The 24,903-nt window shown below is 36.1% G+C and overlaps 1 protein-coding gene and 1 long non-coding RNA gene across 2 annotated transcripts; one reads left to right on the plus strand and one right to left on the minus strand.

The window, feature by feature from the left end:
* Nucleotides 1-6,694: 6,694 nt before the first annotated feature.
* LOC125076317 lies at nt 6,695-8,222 on the plus strand. The gene is made up of 5 exons (XM_047688421.1): nt 6,695-6,823; nt 6,905-7,030; nt 7,185-7,319; nt 7,385-7,527; nt 8,168-8,222. The coding sequence occupies exons 1-5, from the start codon at nt 6,695-6,697 to the stop codon at nt 8,220-8,222; spliced, it is 588 nt and encodes a 195-aa protein (XP_047544377.1).
* Nucleotides 8,223-11,499: 3,277 nt separating this feature from the next.
* LOC125076287 lies at nt 11,500-17,629 on the minus strand. The gene is made up of 3 exons (XR_007120304.1): nt 17,486-17,629; nt 16,928-16,985; nt 11,500-11,614 (listed from the first exon to the last, which is right to left on the minus strand). It is a non-coding gene; the product is annotated as an uncharacterized LOC125076287 (long non-coding RNA).
* Nucleotides 17,630-24,903: the final 7,274 nt, after the last annotated feature.

Here is a 24,903-nt window from a genome sequence, read left to right on the forward strand (position 1 = left end):
TACCTCTTGATAGTTATTATGTTATATGTGGGAGAGAGACGAACTTATGTTCAATTACATAGAAATTTCGAGATATCCTATAAACGTCCACCACCCTCCACCTGATGCACCTACGCAAAACGAATAATAAATCAATACAGCTACAGCCAGCTATGTGATAATAGATAACTAGCTTTTGCCCGCGGTAACAGAATAGTTTAAAATATTACGTTAATTTAAGACCTCATTTTTGGTTCAACTTTCTTTGGCTAGATACACCAGACTGCTTATAAGCAGAGCTCTATAGAGCTCACTCTCGAACAGACTATTTAGAGCTGTCCATACGGAAAACAGTCTTCTCTTGTATCTACTTCGGCTATTTTATAAATTTGACCTTGTACCTTATTAATTGTCATGGTGAAGTATAGGTTATTTAATCGTGAACTGTACTCTCTTGAAATTAAAGAGGTATTCTGATTCTGAATATACACTACTTCTCTTTTAGTACAGTGATAACTATTATCTATGACATTACCATAGAGAACCCTTAATATTAGTCTGGTGCCGTTGCATAATTTTTGACGTCTTAAATTCCTCAGTAACATAATTGGCGTGCCAATCTCCTAACATAAAAAATGAGGGGCTTCAAGACTAACCTATATACAAAATTTTAACCCCTATTTCAACCTTTAGGGGTAGAATATACAGAAACGCTTAAATACATATCTACTCATTCCTCATCAGCAGCCCAAAATTAAAGATTAAAGCTTATAGCTTCAAAAAATGACGGTTTCCAGGCTAACCTATATACGAAATTTCAACCCCTATTTCAACCCTTAGGGCTAGATTATCCAGAAACGCTTAAATACGTATCTACTCATTTTTAATCAGTATCTCAAAAATAAAGTTTCATGTTCATACTTTAAAAAGTAACGTACTTCCAAACGTTCAACCCCTATTTCACACCCTTCAGGGTTGAACATCCAAAATTCCTTTCTTAGTGGGTGTTTACTCAAGAAAAAGATCCTCCTCACCAAATTTCAGGGCCCTGACTTTAATAGTTTACGCTCGGCGATGATGAATCAAACAGTAAGGATATGTAGATAGATAAAATATTCCAATAAAATTTACTCGGTCCCCTATCTATTATACCCTAATACTACCCAAAAAGATTGTTTTAAATTATTCTGCGTGTATTACGACGCTCATCTACGAAGCTCGCGAGAGAGACGCAATATGAAATTCCATAGAAAGTTCGAGTACATCCAACAAGTGATGATATAGATTTAAGCGTCCTATTTTTTAATCTATTTTACATAAGTATTGAAATGAAGTTTAATCTTTATTAAATGTCCCAGGTTACTAATTTTGTCTGAGTAAGGATATATAATGGATTATGGGTAATTGTTTTGCTTTAATAATAATTTTAATGGATAAAATCTAGTTATTACGGATGTACCTTAAAGGATAGACACATAATATTGCGGGCTTTTTGTAGGCCTTTTTAAGACCTGAATTATTATACTGAATCCCTTCGATGTATTTCATTAGGCTAAGCCAGCGTTAGCTATGTAAGCAAATATACAAACAGTAATTTTAATAAAATGCAGTCATAGTACAGCCTATTTGCATAACTTACATATATATACATACGTCGCTTATCGCTCTTTTTATTAGTAAAAACCAGAAGAAGTTAGCAGAGTAACATATAGAAATACAAAGGAATTCAAAAAAACCCTAAGTATTCTAACGATTTGTACTAATAATGATGACACACAAGACGAGAAACCGAGAGTTGGTATGCTTGTCAAACTGAAAGCTATGAGAAGATCTATGCTTGGCTTATATTATATTTCGCTTTGCGACATAACTGATAAAGATAATATCAAAAATATTAATTAATTATTACAGCTAGAGCCTGGCAACCTCCCACTATATCATATAAGCACCAATAGGTGAAGCGATGAGAGGAACAACGCGCAGTGCGCATCGCACATGCGCCTCAGAATGCATCTCTTAAATCAATACATGTGAAAAATGTAAGCTAAATGCAATTCTGCCACGAATTTTGCAGGCACAAGAAAATTAAAGTATGAAAGTAATTGTAGTGTATTTAAGGTAATTGAATGAGCTATATTGATGTGCGAATCATGTGTACGCTGATTTATAACCGCGGCAAGTGTAATAAACTATTTTCCTTCTCCTAGCCTACAAATACTATGACTCATTCCTTGGCTCGTGTTTTTCAGGAAGTCCAAGGGAACACTGTTACAAATAATGGTGTTTTCATAAATATGAGCTCGGATTCAGTGATATCACTTACGTGATTTAAACTTACTCTTTCTCAGTTTGAATAATTATAAATTATGATTGAATCAACTTAAAAGTTATTTGTTAAAGTCAAAATTTGGAATCCGTGATTATATTATGGATATATTATGGACGTAGTTGCAATTCCATAGTTAAGTGTAGTGATAGAAACAAAAACTTAAAAAAAAAAAAAACTTAAGGTATGCCTGTGGAAAGTGTAGTGCTCTTAAGTCCCAGTTTAAGTGAGAAGTTTCCGGTGAGTAAACAATTTATTGTATAATTTGATCTTATTTATACACCATATGGCCTTCATATTACATATACTTTACATTAATACATTATAAATTCCGACCTTCCGACCCAGAGCGTCGGAGGCAAATATTATTTAGGCCGTCCTTTAACAGGTGTTTCATGTAACGGATAACTAAAACTACATTATTGTTGCCATTGTTTACATATTTAAGTTTGTACTTGATCGACTTGACGGAGTAGCATTCAATACTAATGTGAGCTTCAAAGCTTCGGTCAATTTAAGTGAGCATAGCACAATTCAACAATTGTCAACATGAATATTTTTGAACTTTATCCTTTGAACCCCGCCCACTACGGAGTCACTCACTTTAATATAAACACTCAAGACGCTTTATACACTATACTATAACTAAAACTATACTATTATTGAGTAAAATACAAAACCAAACTATTCACTGTCCGGGAGCGAACACACTAAAAAAACACTTAAACAATTTTAATTTTAAAACGATAACACCACTCCGAAACTCAGACTAGTGTAGAAAGATCTGAGGGTTTAAATCGAAATTAATTCCAACAAAAATAAAAAGTTTTAATAAAACGCCTTTCACTATTTATAATATTATTTTATTTAGTATCCTTTATGTCATTAATAAAAGGCAAAGGCCAATCTCATGACAAACGCAACCAAGGAGGCCCTTGCCACCAAAAGTTGTTAGAAAGTTACTCTGATGTTACCATTCCCCGCGGACAGTTCTTCGCGTGGAATGTTACCCTCAGAGCTATGAACTGAAGCAATAAGAAACCAGTTTTCAGTTTTCTAACATTATACTGGCTGGCACTCCCTGGCACACACTTAAGAGACCTGATGGATTAACATTGGTTCCCTGGGAACGAGGACGGGCCCTTGTGTGGGACGCTACATGCGTTGGCCCCGTCTCATATCCGAGAAACAATGTTAAGAGCCGGTGCCGCTGCTGAAAAAGCTAAAGCAAAAAAAGATCTAAATATTCGTGTCTTATGTCAAATTACTTTTTGTCCCATTTGCTGTCGAAACACTTGGCCCTTGGAATAGTGGTGCAAAAAGCTTCATCAAAAGTATAAGACCTTGTCTTATTGCCTCCACTGGTTATAGGAGGGCTGGTTCTTTTTTAGCCCAGAGGATCGGAATTGCGATTCAACTGGGAAATGCTGTTAAAATTCTTTCCACCATTCCACGCGGTTAAGATTTATACAGTAACTATTTTTAATTCATATTTGTATATATTTAAGCACTTGGTTATTAATTCTTATGTTAATAAATAAATATTCTTCGAATTTCGAAATGTGTATAATGTATATATGTTTTATTGAGTCCGTTAGTAGCAGTAATCCGAAAGTAGACAGCATCAACATAACCACGCTCAGAACTATCGGACACCAAATGAAGCTTAATCAAAGCTGCATCCGTGGATACAAATCGGTTTTTTCTTGAAACGCATTAGTACATTTTAACCACACGCTTTTAAAATCAACCGGTAAAGATTCATCCCACGACAAACCATGCACATTGTTGCATCATACACTTAGCGTCTGTTGATTCCAACGCACTATTAACACTTTATGACACTTTCATCTTCTGCTGCAATAAAATTTACACTAAACTCCTTACCTTGCTCACTTGCAAAGTTCGAAACATCCACTACAACTAGAAATAAGGCTATGAGTTCATCCTTTAATTCACAGCCAACATAATTCACAAGCCACATACATATTCAAGAATTGTAACTAAGAATATAATCTATTTTATAATCAATAAAAGATTTTATTAATAAATAACCTTTCCTTACATTATCATATAAATATGCATAAAAACAAGTTATAACCTAGGCTATTCTTAAGTTAAACAATTTCAATATGAAATAGTTCAAGTTCAGTTGTCACTTCTGTCTGGCGTCCCGAGACGCACACGTTTTTAATAACCTCGTCCATTCTAATGGATCCAAATAATCTTTCATCCAATCATGGATCTGGATCCAAAAAATCACAGTATACCTTTCTTAAAGCTAATAAACGTCACTAAGCGATATCCCACGAATTACCTTAGTCGCGTCAGTTTTAAAATGAAGTCTAATTTTGTATACTTTTTTGTCACGAGAATGAGTTGAAACTAATTGGCCTTTGTTATTGTAAGTATAGCAATACGATGCGATTGGTATCGAGGTCAACCAAATGGTTTCTCTCGAATATAGTAAAAGTCTTATTAATAGTATTACTCCACACAGGTCTCTGATTAGCAAGCGTTTCCCAAGAGATCAGAGGTATATTATAGGCAGTCAGGAGTCGCTTTAAAACATCTTTGTATTGAAAGAATTGTCCTGCATGTCTACGGTTTCCCTCCTTTAGCTGTGAATAAAACACATATTTAAGTAGTCTGGAGTCGTCTTTTCGAAAAAGGTAACTAACAAGCTCTGGCTCTCAGTATGCCAAAAGATGCCGACGCCTTTGCAATACAGGAGGAAATTTGCGTTGTCAGCTACTAAAAAGAGGTTGTCTGCGTAGAGAATATCATCAATCGATACGTATGCACCATGCGTTTGGACCTGAATCATGTCAAGTCAAATACATTCAAGAGAAATATTTTTTGAACAGTCGAGTCTCGCAGGACTGCACCAAAAAGAGTCTGAGCCATCACACGACGTTGTTTTAAACCGCTGGTTACAAAAAATTACTCGGTAAAATAATATTCACAGTTACATTTAGGTATAAATGGGGAATTGAGGAAGAAGAATGCAGTTTTGTTTATATAACTATTTAATTTAAGTAACAAATATTTTGGTGTGTTATATCTATTGATATCACAATTTCAGGTCTTAAATTAGTTATACAGTTACTAAATTTAGCAGCTATTTGGACACACTCAACCAGGAAACTGCAGCCGTCCTTACGCTTAATATTTCAGCTTAAAATTTCTAATCCATGTGGTAGGCATAAAAAATCAACCTCCTTCTGGAGGTTTAAAGTCCTGCTTACTTTAAATGACAATTTCAACTCCGCAGTAACATTCCAATGGGTCAAAAATCAAATTTTTGTATGTCGGTAGAAGCAGGTTGTATAAAGTTGTATCAAACTTCAAAATTCTATAATTAATATATTCGATATATTCAGTATATCGAAATTGAAGTTTAAATTAGGTGTTAAACCGAAGATGTAAAAATGCAAAAAGAAAAAAATCGAAAGTTCGTGAAACTTTGAAAGGCTTAGGGAGTGTGGCCAGTATCATCACCAAAATTAAATAAGAATTATATCCATATTTAAATCAAAGAAATAATTATGGAATAATTATTTAAATAAATAAAAGCCAATTGTAAAGCAAAAGAAGTCTGTCCTAATACTTCAACATTTTCAAACAAATACTAACCTTTATATTGGATGACAGCTAATAAATTGATCTGAAACGATGCATAATGACATCCAACAAATACAGCAATCAAATTAGATAATAAAATCTAATTGTAATTATTATTTTACTGCACCGATAAAATCGATGTAAATTATTTTATTATTTAAATTATAAAAATGCCAAAGTGAAGTTTTGGGTTAGCAGCAACAAGTAGGAAATGGGTTAACGGCACGAAATCAACGAATTAACACTTTTGTGACGTTTTGGGTAATTTAAAAAAAAGTTATAAATAAAAAAATAATTTTTAATATATATAAAACGTCATTTATAGCCTAATAAATATATAATTTTAGTATAACATAAACACTAGCATATTAATCAGTATAGTTTGCCCGAGAAGCCTCAGCTCAATATTAACACCGTAAGTCGAAGCGCTGTGGGGAGGACGCGCCCTTCATCATATCTCATTAAATAAATGTCTGAAATATGAAAGCGACATAAAACTGAAAGTTGGCCTGGCGGTATCGCTCACCGTGGCGAACGATTTCAACAGTCACCTTTCGAGATGATACGGGAGGCACCCCGATACCATGAGGTGCCGACCTATCCTCAGGAGGCTGCTGGAGGCGTACCAGGACAGGGAGATCCTCTGGGCGGAGGTCGATGGGAGGCTGGTCCGGCGTCGGGTAGGCTGTGGCGTTCCACAGGGGTCTGTCAATTCTCTGGAACGTCGGTTTCGACTGGCTCCTGTGAGCACCCGTCCTTCCCGGGATGGGGGTGTTGTGCTACGCTGATAACACCCTTGTCACGGCAACTGAGCGGGACTTTCGGGAGGCGGCTCGCCTCGCCGAGGCGGGAGCGGCTCTCATCGTGGACCGCATGGAATTGCTGGGCTTAAGGGTTTCCATATGCAAAACGGAGGCCCTCCTCTTCCACGGTCCACGAAAAAGACCCCCATGAGAGTCGAGTATCATCGTCCAGGGGATGGTGATCAAGGTGCAGGCCCAGATGAAATATCTGGGCTTGATCTTGTACGGTCGATGGAGCTTCGGGTATCACTTTGTCCATCTCGGCTCGAGGCTCAGTTTCGGTTTCGGTCGAGGTTCGGTGCCCTGATCTGAGTAGACGCCCTTACCGCCGACAATCGGGTCCAGCTGCGGAAGCCGCAGAGGGTCATAGCGGAGAGAGGCATCACAGGTACCGTACGGTATCGTGAACTGCGGCGACACTTCTCGCGGGTTATCCGCCCTGGGACCTCTAGGTAGAGGTGCTCGCGGAGGTGTACCGGTTCCGGGTCGAGGTGAGCTACCGCGGCGACTATATGGAGGCGATACGTCTCCACTTGAGTTGCTGGGTCGAGAGGAAAAAGGGCACGCTCACCTTCAGAATGACGCAGGTACTTACTGGGTGCGGTGGGAGGTATCACCCTCCTGCAACGAGTGTGTTTTGTGGGGGCCCCAGAGGCACATCCTGGTGGCGACTATGCGCGGAAACCTCTCGCTGCCGAGCATCGTCAACGAAATGCTCGGTAGCGAGACGTGCTGGTCGGAGATTCGCTTCTTCTGCGAAAACCTCATGTCGCAGAAGGATGCCGCGGAGCGGGAGCGGGAAGAGGATGCCGCTGCAGACCCGCTCCGCCAAAGACGACCGGGGAGGAGGAAGAAGAGCTACGCGCACCTTCTGCCCCCACATCAGTAGGTGTCGCAAGGTTAAGAGATAAAAATAAAAAAAAGGTACACTTCAACTTAGGAGACAATGTAAGTTTCATTAAAATCGGTCCAGTAGTTTCAGAGATATAGGTAAATTACTTGAAAGAAAACATAGGTAGGATCCACAAAGATGATGCAAAAGTCCACAAGAGTGTGTTTCGTACTCCTATTATTATTATTAAATAGCAGTGGGGCACTATTAATAATACGTAATCGCATAATTTCCTTGTAAGCAGGAGTATCATGAGGTTGTTTTAACAGTTTGATAGGGTTTAATTGTTTTGTTTTTTTGTCAGTTTGTTTTTCTGATGCTACCTGTGTTACGATACTCCTTTTTTTAGCAGAGCTTATCGATAAGGTTCCCCCAATTACACTTAATCACTTAGATGTTATCTTGCTTCTTTATATACAGGTGACTGGTGAATTACTATCAATATATAAGGAGAATACTCGGTACATGATTATCATTCGAATTATGTAAAAAATAATAGGTACTTAATTTTTGGAAATTTTTCCATAAATTTATATTAGCCAGCCATGCCGACGCGGGCGGCGCGTGCGTTATGCCACCCGCAACCTCCGCCCCGTAGATAATTAGGTCAGTAGGGCAAGCGCCACCGTAAGGTTCGTATGTAGGTGTGTATGTTCGCCTAGCGATCGATCTTATGCGTATACCTAATCTGTCGTGTGTGAGTTTGGCCCGTCATTAGTAATAAGGTATGGCTTATCAATATATACTACGAGATTAAATAGATTAGATACAAAATCTCGTAGATTTCAGACAGTTTAGTATTCCAACACATGCCCAAGGAAACGTCTCGTGTATGCTACAGAGTATGCAAACAAAGGAGTTGAAATTAAAAATCACCAGTGCTTTGGAAACTGCTAAAAATGACCCATTCGTATAAAATCGTATGAAAGACGATATGCGTAAACGTGCCGAACTGTGTATCACTTGAGAAGGAGACTCACTATGAACATTTGTCAAGGTTAGTCAAGTTATGTAGATAAGTAGTTTAATGTTGAAATATCTTAGTATTTCTTTCTGTCCTGAGCCAGGCTTAAAGTATGAAGGGGGATTGGATCATACTTGTTTTTCAAAGGTAGCCTGCTACCCTGTTAACAAGTGGCGGCGTTTAGTCGTATGTAACCGCGCGATAACTAAACCTACCTACATACCTGTTTTGTCTTGACAGCACAGCTAGGGTGTCTAAACGACACGTATTTAATTACATAACTATTGATTAACTTTACTTAGAAGTTTATTAATATTTATGTTATATGTATTTTTTTTTGTCGTGTATGATCGTAATATTTTCACGTCCTTAAATATCGATAGTATTCAAACAGTCACCTGTATAATTCCAGTGTCACGATGTTTATCCGGGATGAACTCTGAAACTACTGAACCGATTTTAACTTTTCTATTAGTTCGACATGATTCTAACAGATGGCAGTAAAAAGAAGTTAATTGTTTATGATTGTACAGTCGGGGTAAGAAAAGATTCGGCGCCTTAAGATCTTTTCTCATGTGTTCAGTATGAGCGATAATCTGCTTTACCGATTAAGTATGATATATTGCGTCGCAATGTCCTTATAAGTCGCATCTAGCAAAGAGAAAAATAGCGTTTAAAAGCTATAATAATAATAATAAGAAGATAGAGTAAAATAACATATACTTGCACCTAGTAAGCTTCGATTGTACCGTCGGTCGCAGTCAATCGGGATGATAATTAGCATCTTTTTACAAAACCTCTTACCCCTTCGTAAATGCTCGTGTAACATCGGAGATTAGGACATTGTCTGGTCTCTTATAAAAGAGAGTGCATAGTAGTAATCCTACTTCATAGTAGTAGTGTATGGATCTGGCTGATTTCTCTGAGGTATGGATGGATGTTTGTTACTCTTTCACGTAAAATATACTGAATGGTTTTGGATAAAATTTGGCACACATATGTACTGGAATAACATATAGGGCACCGGGAAATCATAAAATCTCTCGGGAACGCGGGTGAAACCGTAGGACGGAAGTAGTAAATAAAATCGTAAAAATAAATAGGAATTATGTTAAAATTTATTATTTCGACAAAGACACTTCGGCAATGTTCTACTGCTTTGGTTCTATCGTTCATCACACGTCACGTCAATAACCGTCACTCAAAATAACGGCCGAATAATTGTATAAGCGTTTTTATTCTATGATTGCAAGATATTGCAAGAAAATATATGACACTGACAGACTTTGCAATTCAGTAGAAGATATCATATCTAATTTAAATCTTGTAATGATAAATAAGACCATTAAAAAGTTTTCATGTTGATATGAAACTAGACGTAGTCCAAAGATATTACACTATTTTGAACCTAGTTATACATACTATGTTAGTTTAATTTTGTATGCAGAGGTCTATTTAGTGCTTTAGTTTCAAAAGTTACTAAGAGTTTAAGACTTAAAAAAGGAATGAATTTGAAACTTGACGAAGGTTTTCTTACTCTGACTGTACTTACTGCTACAATCATCAATTACTGGATATTGGAAACGGTATAATCAGACAATATCAAAATACGCAATGTATCCGATTGCCAGACGACTTCTGCTCTATTCTTCATTCAAAAAATGAATTAATTGAGAGTGTATCCTCGACGAGTTCTCGAGTGGCGACCATGGACCGGAAGACGCAGCGTGGGTAGGCCCCCCACAAGGTGGTCCGACGACTTGGTGAAGGCCGCGGGAAGACGCTGGTTGCGGGCTGCACAAGACCGGTCGTTGTGGCGATCTTTGGGGGAGGCCTATGTCCAGCAGTGGACGTCTTTCGGCTGACATGATGATGATGATATTATGTATCCTCGGATATTCTTAATAATCATTAGTCCATATTTGACTCTGTGATGTGTGATGAATGTGGATGACGATGTGATTAACTATCAAAAACAAAATTTATTGCCAGGCAATCTGATAAATTTTAAGTCAATCTATACCATTGCTGATAAAAACCAGATCTTCAATATCCCAATTGAATTTTTATGCCGCCACACAATGTTCATGAGAAGAATTACTGGAAATGTACTTGAAGCAAAGATATTGACTGGAAAGTTTAAGGGCGACGTCGTCCTGTTACCTCAGAATCTGCAATACCTTTCAAAAGGCTACAATTCCGATATTTGTGGCTTGAAGAATCCCTATTTCTCCCATGGGCAGCTTTATGTTGCATGCTCACGTGTTGTAAAACCATCGAATTTATTTATTTTAACGAAAGACAGATTAACAAGAAAAAAAGTTTATCGCTTAAGTCTTGGTTAAATGAAAGTAATGATTATTAAAAATAAAATTAGGTAAAATAATTATCATTTTCAGTGATGAATATCAGCATTATCTAACTCATTTATTATTTTAATAAAACTTAAACATTTTCTATCCGTTGAAATTTAATTTAAACTTATCATCATTTTTTCACCAATCACTTCCTTAATAATACCAATAGTAGGTATCGTAATAATTGAATGAAATACAAGAAAATCACAGAAAGTCTGCTAGTAATATAGTAATAAAAAATAATTACATATTTACTTCTATTTTAATTCAATCGATAAAAAACTAAGAAATAAAAATAATTTATTAAAAAATTTAACCGACTTCAAAGTTAGAAACTTTATTTTTATCAACAAATTGTACCCGTGCAAAGACGGGCGTGTTTTTAGTTCAATTTAAAAATAAAAAAATAAACTTAAAATATTGTAATAATTTATTCACTTGCGAATTAATAATTATGATATTCCAAAAAGATCTGATTATTAATAAAACTGCTTATAAAATTGAAGGAAGTGTTATAATAATTACCAATTTAATGTATTTTTTTCACTCCTTGATCTTTATCAGCTTAAATACATAAAATTACATTATTTTTTATTCTTGTTTGCCGCTATGTTCTGATTGCGTCACTGCAGTGCGCCATCTGCGTAGATAGACGTGCGCAGTAAGGGCCTGAAATTAATAAGTCAGGTTAAAATTGATGAGGAAGTATAATTTTTGAATGAATATAAAAATAATCATACCCATCTCATATAATAAACTCAAAAATCGATTTAGAAAATATTGATTGTCCTATAAAAAAAATTGATATATAAGCTAATTATATTCTATGAGATGGCCCAGTAGTTAGAACGCGTGCATCTCAACCGATGATTTCGGGTTCAAACCCAGGCAAGCACCACTGAATTTCATGTGCTTAATTTGTTTTTGTAATTCATCTCGTGCTCAGCGGTGAAGGAAAACATCGTGAGAAAACCTGCATGTGTCTAATTTCAACGAAATTCTGCCACATTGTATTCCACCAAGCTGCATTGGAGAAGCGTGGTGGAATATGCTCCAAACCTTCTGCTCAATGGGAGAGGAGGCCTTAGCCCAGCAGTGGGAAATTTACAGACTGTTAATGTAAAATGTAAAAATGTAAATTGGACAAATAAACTTACAATTAAAAAATATTATGTTTATTAAAAAACCGTAGCATGAAACATATTCGCAAATTTATCACTAATACTTCGCTTTCGCTACATTATGACTCGGTATGCTAAAACAAAGACTATCGATTCGAGGAGAGACTTATATTTAAAAAAAGCGAGCATAGTCTTTTAAATCGGATGCAAGTTTATTATTGGACATTAATTGTTTATTAATGGCATATTCCTATAAAACATTGTTATCTGACATTGTTTCGCATCGTGTTTATAGGAATTAGTAATTAGTATTCCATTATTAAAATACAACTACCAACAATTTTTGGTTGAGAAAAACCGTTGAACCCAGTTGCCAGTTGTATGTCAACCCTGAACTGGTTCAACAAAGCCGCTAAATCGGGCAATAAGACACTAACATCCGCCTAAGGCTCACGTAGCTGATAACATAACAGAACGGATGTTGAGGCGTTGTTAAGCCTTTTTTTCATTGACTCAGTTGTGGATCAGCTATAAAAATGCATCAAGTTCAGTGCCCCGTTCAAAGCTCCTAAAAATCCTTGAGCTGCACAAAGTTGACGAATGCATAGGGAATTTATTTACAATTTTTATATCCATGGTGAGCTGTTAGCGGCTGCCGATGGCCGAATAAGGGTACGACGACAGTGTCGAGGACATCGTTGAGGAAAATACATATTTTCCTTTGCTTCCATCCAGGATTGTCTGAATCCGCTTTGGTTTGGTCTATATGTCACAGAACTCGCACAGCTTACTACTAGAAAGTTCAGAAATTGACTTCTTAGTAGAGGAATGAAAAAATTACCTTTTCTACATAGATGACCTCAAAATGTTAGCAGACAACGACACCCACCTTCAAGAATTCAACGGAAAATCGGGAAAGTAAGAAAAACTTAAGCGATGGATACCTCAAAAATTGAGTGAAGCGAACTTGTAAACACGCGTTAACTACTGTGTTACTTTGTTCAACCGACACAATAATGAAGGGATTTTAAATCGAATTGTTACTTGTGATGAAAAGTGAATACTTTACGATAATCGGAAGCGCTCGTCGGAATGGCTGAACCCTCGAGACCCAGCCAAATCCTGCCCTAAACGCAAAAAAAAAACAACCACTAAGTTAAATTTGATGGACAATTGGATTGTCGGCGACACCCACCGTGATTCTCGCTCCCATGTTTTTTTTAGTAAAGGGATCAATGAACTACCGATGAGATGGCAAAAGTGCAAAGATAACAACGGTGCACACTTTGATTAATTAAATATATTTTACAAAAAAAATGCCTTTATATTCCTCCCGTACAAAATTTCATATGTATCCTTACATATAAAATTGGCATTTTGTACGGCCGCTCGACTGTCTTTAGCACCAAAAAAAAGGTATAAATGAAACTGGGGCTCTGTTCTGTTTTTTTGATTACCGTGTTTTCAACACTTTCTCGATCAGGATACTCATATTGATAGAAGTTTTCATTCTGTATCTTTGCATGAATTTGTAATTAAGAATGATTATTGACGTTTTTCGAATGAATGGAATGCCTGCATCATTTAATAATTTGCTTATTTGTCTTGGTGGACCCATATTGTTCCAAACTTATTGAATATTTAAACAACTCCCATAAAATATACGAGAGCCATTCTTGAGACTTATTTTTAAAGCAAGACACAACAGAATAATCAGTTTTTTTACAAACTTTTGAAAGTAGATTTAATATAGCTCCTCGTCAAAAAGTGATTTTGAACTTGGAGGTATCTTATAAAATGACATCGCGATGGTATTCATCAGGAATTTGACGTAGTACAACAATATAACAAATACAAACACAATTTGTAGCAGAACATCACTCACTTATTTACTTTACTATAAGTGGATTCCTTCGAAAATAAGTTTGTATTATGTTTGACAATTAATGTATCTTTAAAATCATTTGCCCAATATACGAAAGGTTGTAAGTATCTTTAAATTCATCATAAACCTACAAAAGGACATTCTACCAAATAGGAATAATCGGCACCTTAAGTTCAACAAAATCGGGGGCTGCTAAAAATTTATAAAGCTAAAAGCATACCAATCGTCAAAATTGAATCCTTATTATTTTTATTCTTTTTATATATTATTATTTTTTAGTTATTTATGATTAGATTTCGAATATATCATATCAGCTACATTTAGTTGGTTACTTTATTATGTCGTTTTCTTATGGCCAGCGTAAACTTAGATCATTTCATCGGATCGATGGGTTAATTTTTCGATATTAACTTTTATCTTGTCATTATTACTTTAGATAAGCCTTTTAAACAAGCTTTTAAACAAAGGCTGGGCATTAACGGAGAATATTTAGAAAAAGCTGATTTAAGACAAAAAGATAAGTGCTTGACTCAAGATGGATTCCGGACAAAACAAATAATATAGATTGTCAGTTTACTTGTGGTTAAACAAAATTATTTTTATAACAATTTAAAATTAAGGATTATATATTTTAAATAAGTTATTATAGTTTGTTTAAATTGAATATTAAAGGATAATGTATTAGTTAAATAAAAGCCTAGGATTTATTAAGTTTAGAATTTCCAAAAGGCCGTCTTGCCCCTTTTCACGGCAATATGATCAGTGGAATTTGATCATTGTTTTATCATTTTGGGCAATAGGGTCTGTAGAAATGGTTCTTTCAATTTCTTGATACGTTAGATGAGTGATTGATTACATCTCAAATAATTTTATGTGTTTCGTAAGATCCCATAGTGGGATACCATTCTGCCATTTTTAAAGTGTATTTTTTTAAATACTGTCCTAAACAAAGTAATTTAACATTTGCCTTCACCTAGTCACTTATCCACTCGACTACTGGTACACTCATTCACTTGCTTACTCGTCCTCTTGATCACTCGTCCACTCGGACACATATGCATATTATTTTCCTACTCTGCCACTTAATTATTCAGTGACTATGTCTTGATACTATGTCGCCCAGTCACAGACTCATTATCTCACTCATTCACCTAATCGCTTACTGATTTATATAGCACCGATCCACAGGTCCGCTCACTTGCTCTAACACACACTCACACATCCATAATTTATTGTCATTCGCCTATTCGCAAAATCGTCAACTCACTGTCTCACCCACTCACTCAACCGCCTCTCTCTCAATGAGACAGTGGATGACATACTCACTTGTAACATACTTACACTCATCCATTCGCTCACCCGCACACTAACTTCCTGGTTCTCTCCCTCACCCTTTCCTCCATCCATCGAAAACATAGGGAAATAAGGGAATTGGGAAGTAGTAGTAGTAAGTAGTCCCTACGACCCTCCTCCTCATACTCAGACTCATAGTACATTGGGTCACGAAGACCTTGGCACACAGTACACATTCTGGCTCATATAACACTGGGTCATCCATGTGTTGGCTCACAATACACTGGTTAACCCGTATTTTGGATAATTATACACCGATTCCTCTGTATGCTGGCTCACAGTATCCTGGTTTACCCGTACACTGTCTCATATAACACTGGTTTACACGTACACTTGCACACCTGTACACTGACTCACCCATTTTTACTCCGCTCCCAACACCCTTCCGCTTCCCTTCTTCTCCCTATTGTCAATCCTGTCACTATTCTCCTTCATAACCTACTGCCCTTCACACCCTACTCCCCTTCCCTCCCTACTCCCCTTCTCCTCCCTAGTCCCCTTCTTTTCCCCTTAGCCCCCTTACTCCCCTTCCCCTCCCTACTGACCTTTCTCTCCCTACTCCCCTTCCCCTCCTTACAGCCATCCCGTCCCTAACCCACACCCCCCAACACCCCTTCCCCTTCCTATTACCCTTCCCCTAAATATTACTCCTTCCCTCCCTATTCTCCTTCCCATCCCTATTACCCCTCCCCTCCCTATGTTCCTTTCTCTTCCTTTTACCCTTCCCCCCACTATTACCCCTTCCCCCCTATTACCCGTCAACTCCTTAATATCCTTCTCCTACCTATTACTCATCCCCTCCCTACTCTCCTTCCCCTCCCTGCACCCTTACCCACCCTACTCCCCTCCCCAACCAACTACCCTTCCCCTCCCTGGACCAATGGGTGCCCCAGTGGTGCAGGGAGGGGATGAAGTGAGGGGAATACTCCTCACTACTCCCCTCCCCACCCTACATCCCTGTCCCTCCCTGTACGCCTTCCCCTCCCTACTCCTCTCCCCTCCCTACTTCCCTCCCCACCCTACATCCCTGCCCCTCCCGTTACGCCTTCCCCACCCTACTCCCCTCCCCACCCTACTCCCCTTCCCACCCTATTTCCCTGCCCCTCCCTGTACCCCATCCCCTCCCTTCTCCCCTCCCTTCCCCTCCCCACTCCCCTCCCTTCCCCTCCTTACTCCCCTCCCTTCCCCTCCCTACTTCCCTCCCTTCCCCTCCCTACTCTCCTCCCCACCCTACACCCTCCCCACCCTATTTCCTAGCCCCTCCCTGTAACCCTTCCCCTCCCTACTTCCCTCCCCACCCTACACCCTCCCCACCCTATTTCCTAGCCCCTCCCTGTAACCCTTCCCCTCCCTACTTCCCTCCCCACCCTTCGCCGCTGCCCCTCCCTGTACCCCTTCCCCTCCCTACTCCCCTCCCCACCCTACGCCGCTGCCCCTCCCTGTACCCCTTCCCCTCCCTACTCCCCTCCCCACCCTACGCCGCTGCCCCTCCCTGTACCCCTTCCCCTCCCTACTCCCCTCCCCACCCTACGCCCCTGCCCCTCCCTGTACCCCTTCCCTACCCTACTCCCCTCCTCACCCTACTACCCTAACACCTACCTTTCTACTCCCCGCAACACTTACCTTTAAAAATCCTCCTTCTCCACATTCAGCATCTTCCATCAGGTATAGGGAGTTCCGCCTGAAAACAAAAATTTATATAATAGTAATAGGAGATATATGCATGATGAATTAATAAAGAGTTTAAATCGTTTATACGTGAGTATGTAGTTAAACTTCAATAAAAAATTAAAACAATTTTGAAAAAAAGTGTTTATTTGGGTCTGTGATTGGTTTGGACAGGTTCTGTTTAGTTAGGTATGGCTGCGATCAAAGGGGTAAATATAATTCTCATTTATAATGAAATAATAAAAAATAGAATGGCGTGCCTAATCTGTATCAAAATAATCATAAATTGTACTGACCTACCTACAGTACACTAAAAGTCTACGATGTTTTTTATCGATAAATTAACAAAGTGTATAATCATAGAGCATACCTACAACAAAAAAACTATATTTTATAAAAATAAATACTTGAAATATAAAAAAATCTAAATTTCTATAAAATATTTTCAAAAAACTCGAAGTTTCGCGGAAGATCCACTAGTATTAATACGAAAGAGATAAAAATAACAATTACCTTCCTTCCTTAGGTCTTTTTGTTGCACCGTCGTCAGCACGCACAGCAGTTCCATAGTGCGTGAATCATACATTCCAAACCACAAAAACACACACAACACAAAGAATATTGTTTTTGTTATAGTTCAAAATTAAATGAATTGCTTTGATTTAGGTAACTTTAAAATTAAATACTTTCATAAATAAATTTTAAAAAAAAAGATAGTAGACGTTCTGACGGTGCCAAAATCAGTACTAAACTGCCTGAAATCCCGGAGTTCAATGTAAGAAACAGACAGCGCATTGCGCATCTCATTTGCGCATGCGTAGCTTTATTCAATCAATACAATGAAACGTGGCACACGTTTCATTGTATTGATTGAATAATCTACAGACTACGCTAGGCGCTAGATTTTATATAAAAACACTAATATTATAAATGCAAAAGTAACTATGACTTTTACGATTTCCCGTCTAAATTACTGAACCTAATTCGATGAAAAATTGTATCAGACAACTTTTTAATACCTAACACACACGAACAACGCCTAATGCGAGCAAAGCCGCGGGCGTTAACTAATATTTATATAATGCAAAGATAATAGTGATATGAAATCATAATATTAATAACGAAAGTAACACTAAAATACTAGAGTGTACAGTACTGTGATATTGCAGTTCAGATTTAACAATATTCCGTCTTTTTGACGCACTTACGGATGGCCTTCCTATACAGGCTTCCAATACCTAAGGAATTGCCTGGGGTACGGCGTACCCCTTCTTAAAGTACGAGTATATTGTTAATAATACTATAAATTTTGTTTAGATAAAAATATAAATTTCTTTATACAGAATGTAATAAAAACTATAATCAATTAAAGTATGATAAAAGCATGCCAAGTTGAAGGTTTCTTTAATGACGCTGGCAAGACACGTCGTATTAATTCCGATCGACGGACTGAGAGTTATATATAGAGTCAATAGTATACAAAAATGGCAGAAAGTATAAAATATTTTTTGAACACCATTCGAAATACGTAAAATTGAATGAGGCCCTGGTGTGATCGTTGTTATATGCTCGAAATGATTGACAAAATTGACGCTTCTTAGCTATTTAAGATGTTTGTGGATAATAGGAAAACACGTTCAATTGCTTTTTAGTTTATTGCAAAGAATAATGTTTCCCATAGCAACCCGAATAACAATAAATACGTGCGTTAACCATAGCAAACGTATAATATATATCCCATTTTCCCCCTTATTCTAAGAACTTATACTGTTATATAAAAAAAAAACAAACAGTAACCGAAATATTCAACTAATTCATATCTGGAAACAACAATCAATACCTTACTATAATTATTATATATTGCTATTATAGCAATATACATATACAAAATAAAATGAATCAAACTCTATTCCATATCTTTTAAAAGCTCTCAAAGGTTTAGGTTTGAGAGGTCAATCCAGATCTAGTGACATTAACCTCCGGAACTGTTGGTGCTTCATGAGTGTCATTCGAGCAAGTAGGGAATCACATGATCTCTGGCACTTAGTATAAAAAAGTACCTTGTAATGGTGATTTACAAGTAGTAATTCATTTACTTTTTATGTGATCAATATGTCTTTTAATCGGTGAACCGTTCTCTCCTAGCACCTCATAATGCCTTGAACCTATATATTTCTTTATCTTCCCTTGCGACCATTTCTTTTCCCCCGTAAAATTACTCGTCCAAACCTTATCACCTAAATTAAAAGATCTCATCGCTGCATCTAAGTCATAGCCATCCTGCATTGTTTTTTTAATTGCTCTTTTACTCAATTTAAACGCTCCTTCCGCCGCTCCATTTGATGCCGGATGGTATATCGCAATATAAGTTACTTTAATAACGTTGTTATATTATATAAAATCTTAGTATTCGCTACTTGAAAATGGTGGACCATTATCTGAAACTACTTCTCTTAGTAAACCAAAACGAGCATATGTCTCTCTTAAAACTTTCGCCACTGCTCCTGCTGTAGTTCTTTGCATTTGGAAAATTTCATTATCCATTTTGAAGTGGAATCTATCAAAACTAAAAAAATCTAAATGTTTTTTTTTATTATAAGTTAAAATATTGTATTTCATCATCAGTTTTACTGATAGGAAAAGCTGATTCAGATTGAAAGCTAGTTCAGCTCTTAAATTTGTAATTAAACTTTTTCAAATCGTTTTGTTGTCCCGCAAATTACTCATCACAAAAGTCACCTTATTTTCGTGGTCGTTGGTCCAGATGGGATGCCGTCTTCGAGTATATCCACCTCACCTGTATTTTCCTCAGGTGAGTTTTCTGCCTCATTGGGGTTTGTCATCAAGATATGTATCTTGCGGCTCTCCAAAATTGTTATTTTCGGCATTTCTTAAATGCGTCTGGTTTATCATCGCCCATGCCATCGATTACAATTTATCTGATGTTCGAACAAGTTTCGCCATGACAAGACCAGCAAAGTTCTGTGCATTTTAGCCCAGCTGCAGCTGTTCTGCAGCTGCATGATGCGGTTGAGCAGGTTGCATTAAACAAGTTTCAAGACATCTGGTGGCGCAGCTTCCTGGGTCGTAAAAACTGGACTCAAACCATGCCATTCTCTCGACCAACCCCATCACGTTGCAGGTAAATTGTTACCTATAACAGATAAAAATCGAAAGTTATTTTTTAAAGAAACTGATGAAAATTCAAAGGACTTTTTTAACTCACCTAACCATTGCTGAACTTGATGATACACGCGATAAGAATGTTGACGTGCTGCAGCTTTTGTGGGTGGTAGACTGGAGAGATTGTATTTTCTCTTAGTTATAGACCGAGTAAATTCATCGTAGCGTAAGTTAGTTAGAGTTTGTGGCGAATCTCCTCCATACATCTTGACTAAATTATTTTTGGCCTGCATCATCAAGTTCGTCTGGCTGCGCATTTGGGTCTTTGAAGCATTTAAGAGCTTCCTCGATGTGCGAATCTTTATAATAAGAAACACGTTCAATTGCTTGTTAGTTTATTGCTAAGAAGAATGTTTCCCATAGCAACCCGAATAACAATAAATACGAGCATACAATAAATACAATACATACAATAAATGTAGTACAACATTTTGCCTGTAAACAGGAAGCTCCGTATTTCAAAAGTGTTTTTTGCAGTACGACTTATAGAAGCATTTTCCACGTTATGAATTTATAAATCGTAACATACTATGACTAGTTTTTCGTATTGTTTCCGTAGTATAATTAATTCTGTTTGATCTACGGGGCCTCCATGTTGTTTAAATACTGTTTTTCTTAATGTTTTATTAATTGCCATCCAGTATATTCATACCAAGATAAACGCCTCGAGCTGTAATGAGCTGGGATGAATTTTTTAATTGCAATAACATTTATTATTACAATTTGAGAGACGTTGAACAATCGGAGAAAATAATTATCCAGTTTATATTATTCCGTTTTTGCTTTATAATTATGAATTTTCATTGCCTGTTGTATTATTTAAAAGATATTTGACTTATTCTAGTAATAGTGCATAGGAGTAATTTGTAGCACATAAACATAATATACTAGCGTATAATCTCGTCCTGGGCACTGAGTGCAAATCAGGTGCGCAATAAGGATGCGCGGAATGGTAGGTAGTGTTTATCGATTTTTTGAACAACCGGGAGGGTTAATGTCAAGGTTAGCATAAATTATTATGCGGATGAAAGTTGTATAAAAACCATTATAAAAGTGAAGCTAAAGCTAAATAAACAATAGTAATTTTTTTTAAATTTCCTATAAATCAATATGAAGTGTAAAAATTTGACAGAAAAGTTACATTTTGAAACATTTTTCATTCTCACTTCCATGTTCTTGATAATGAACTCTCATGACGTAGAAAAATATTAAATGACTACATATGACGTATAGTCCAGGATTCAGGGTTAATTTTTGCACTTGATTACTGCTAATTTTTCATGAGTAACTCCATTTTGTAGAGACGCCCAACAATTTCTTGTACGAAAACTATCGATTGTGGTAGCTAACCCATGTAGCAAGGATAAAATATGTCGATTTGATGCTTCTCAAAACTTTATTATTAACTGTTTTTTTTATTGAATCTAAAAATTATTATTTAAATTATTTGAAAAAATATTTATAAAATGCCCTTTCAATTATAACGTGGTATTTTGACAGTAAAATGTCTAAGATTCCCTTTTAATATTCGCTACATTAATTTTAAAATTATAGACTCAGATAATGATGTTTTTCGTACTTTCTAAATAAACATATTTTTGAATTCTTAAGCAACCTGGAAATATATACTCCTCACCTGGTACTTGTACGCTGAAGGAGTAATTATTGTTATTTTGTAATGCTGATGTATTTATACAATTTGTTTTTAAAGATTCGAAAAATCATATGATTAAGTGGTTTAAATGAGAAAACATATTATGATATAAGCTTAATATGAAAACGGTAAACATTTGTATTCATATACATTCAAAATTATCAGTTTGTTGCCCGAGTCGATAGAGAATTTTCCAGAACGGAACAAACGTAGACCCAGGTGCGCATGTCTGACCTTTTCAATGTCGATCAATAGCAAGCCCTAGAGCACGGATAGCTAAATGCATCTTTTAATGTTTTTCTCTTACAAAGACCTACTAAGTCTCGACTAATCGAAGTTGCATAATGAGTTTGATTTTACATAAAAACATAAAAATAGAGTACCAAATCTTTGTAAATAATTAATAGTAATTTAACTTATAAAAAAATGGTTAGTTAAATATAGTTTCTGCTTGGATTAATAACAATTATTTACATTACATTAACAATCTGCTAATTTCCCACTACTGAGCTAAGGCCTCCTTTCCCTTTGAGGAGAAGGTTTGGATCATATTCCACCATGCTGCTCCAATGCGCGTTCTAACCACTGGACCACCTCGGGTCTCAATTAATAATAATGCCTTAGGATAATTATTGCAAGAATAATTTATATATTTTCTGAACTTTGCTCTTAATAATTTATTATCAATTAATCTATATTATATTGCTTATATGATAAATTAATATAATCTATTAATTTTAAAAGAAGTAGAATTTGCTACATTATCTTAAGATGCTCCTATATTATATAATAATGTATATAAAATCATAAATTCGCGAGAAACACTGTCTGTCTGTTACACTCTCACGCCCCAATCACTAGGGCGATTTTGATAATATTTTGTACGAAGCCTCAACCCCTATAACGGTCATAGGAAATTGGGGTTGAACGGTTATATGCAATCTCTTCAATTTGGAAGTTGAAAAGATATAAATGAGTATATAGACTATTGAAAAAAGTTACAAAATACTTTTATAAGGAGTGGTAACAGGGGATCAAATTAGTGTTAAATACTGATTTTGATATTTAGCAACATCATAGACCAAACCTCAATGGAACAATGTATTGGAATATGTTCTAAAATATAAGACAAATAAATCCCTCAAGATATGAGCAAGTCTCGATCCTGGGCTATATCTATATATAATTTGTGAAATAATGAATTGTCAACATTTTGAGTCTGTAAACCTTTTGCAAACGGAAATCAAGAGCTAAATGTATATGTATATTTTAATTTCTAATATTATAAGTAGTAGTAGCGACATATGACAGTTTTTTATTTTATTTTTTTTAATTAAATAGTATCAAGATTAATATTAGTCGAATATGTGAATATGGAAGAAGCGACTATTTAACAATAGAGTATATTTATGTACTCTGGAGACAATCGAATAATCTAGAAATGAATACCACCCTGATAAAAATGGGAAATTTTAGCACCAATTTAAACACTATTCTAAGAAACAGTACCTTATCTTATATTTCTTTTTACCAATCGTACCTATAACAAGGGGTTATATTTTAAATCTTAAATCTATAAAGTTTTTGCCTTTAATTTCATTAATTTTAATTTTCAAAAAACAATACGATATATCTACTGTACGAGTGTTTTACAAAAGTCAGGTATAATAATAATAATGAATTATAAAAAATGTAGAAAACCATTATCTACTGAATAAGTAAATGTCAAAGTTTGCATTGTGAACACTGAAAATCACTATAATAAACTAGCCTAGCGATGCTTTTGTTTGTATCTGTCGGTTTGTGACTTTCCGAATTGATTTTAGCGCATGAATTAAGGCTATTTAGCTTCCTTCATAAGGCAGATAATTAAGTAATAAGCTTGGATTCAAGACGAATTCCTTGGAAAAAATGAAATCCAGAAAATAAAGAATTTGTTCAAGAACAGGGCAGACGAAATTCATTTAACAATTGGCAACGAAAATGGCTTTAATTTAGTCTTATATATATTTAGAACAAGAATATATTTCTCAAACAAACTTCGCGAAAGCGTATTCAATCTTCAAAACCCTTTCACTAAGTTAGAAATGTATAAAAATGAATTTAAAACCTTTATTTCCATTGTATCTGAGCCGAGATGGCCTAGTGGTTAGAACGCGTGCATCTTAACCAATGATTTCGGGTTCAAGCCCAGGCAGCACCGCTGAATTTTCATGTGCTTAATTTGTTTTTGTAATTCATCTCGCGCTCGGCGGTGAAGGAAAACATCGTGAGGAAACCTGCATGTGTCTAATTTCAACGAAATTCTGCCACATGTGTTTTCCACCAACCGCATTGGAGCAGCGTGGTGGAATAAGCTCTATACCTTCTCCTCAAAGGGAGAGGAGGCCTTAGCCCAGCAGTGGGAAATTTACAGGCTGTTTATGTGATGTATGTTATTTATGTATCTAAAATTTTCTAAAATAAGTCACGTTGAAAACAATTATTTTCAGTCACCAAAAAACTCCAATGGCTTTGTTATGATTTCTTAGATTATTATAATATATTTCAAGCAAGCAATCTTGCTTGTTTGTCAAATATTTTATTTTATTATAATCGAAACTTAAATAATAGGATTATTTTACCAATAAGTCTTGGAAAACATCAAATTGTACACATTTATTAAAGACTATCTAAATATAAAGCCGAATCTTCAATTTCATTGTTTATAATCTGTACGGATTAATCCCGCTAATCTCGTTTTGCCTCTTTCTAAAATTATGATGTCTCGAGTAGTTGTCATCATATTTTGTTTTTTTCTTATGTAACGATTGATCTGTTGGACAAATATTAATGTTTTGAAATAGTTGTCGGTGAAAGTAATACATTTAGAACCACGGCTATATTACATTATTTAATACTTCTACTAAAAATATATATATAATGCTTGTGGCCCAGTCTGAGAACTTCTTCTGCCTGGTATATTAATCTTGAATAATTCGCTAACGGACACTTAATTTATAGAACTATAAATATATTCAAGTGATATATAAATTGTTAAATTTGTATTTTTGTTTGTATCAAAAGTGACGTATTACCCTTTGATTACTATTGC

The sequence above is a fragment of the Vanessa atalanta genome, chromosome Z (genome assembly GCF_905147765.1).
Source record: "Vanessa atalanta chromosome Z, ilVanAtal1.2, whole genome shotgun sequence".
Classification (NCBI taxonomy): domain Eukaryota; kingdom Metazoa; phylum Arthropoda; class Insecta; order Lepidoptera; family Nymphalidae; genus Vanessa; species Vanessa atalanta.

Bases quoted from the DNA above. Each gene is read 5' to 3' on its own strand.
- LOC125076317 (XM_047688421.1), top strand. From the start codon at position 6,695: ATGGGGGTGTTGTGCTACGCTGATAACACCCTTGTCACGGCAACTGAG. The intron at 6,824-6,904 runs GTTTCCATATGC...ATCATCGTCCAG, and splicing joins TGGAATTGCTGGGCTTAAGG to GGGATGGTGATCAAGGTGCA. The intron at 7,528-8,167 runs GCGGGAAGAGGA...TATATTAGCCAG, and splicing joins AAGGATGCCGCGGAGCGGGA to CCATGCCGACGCGGGCGGCG.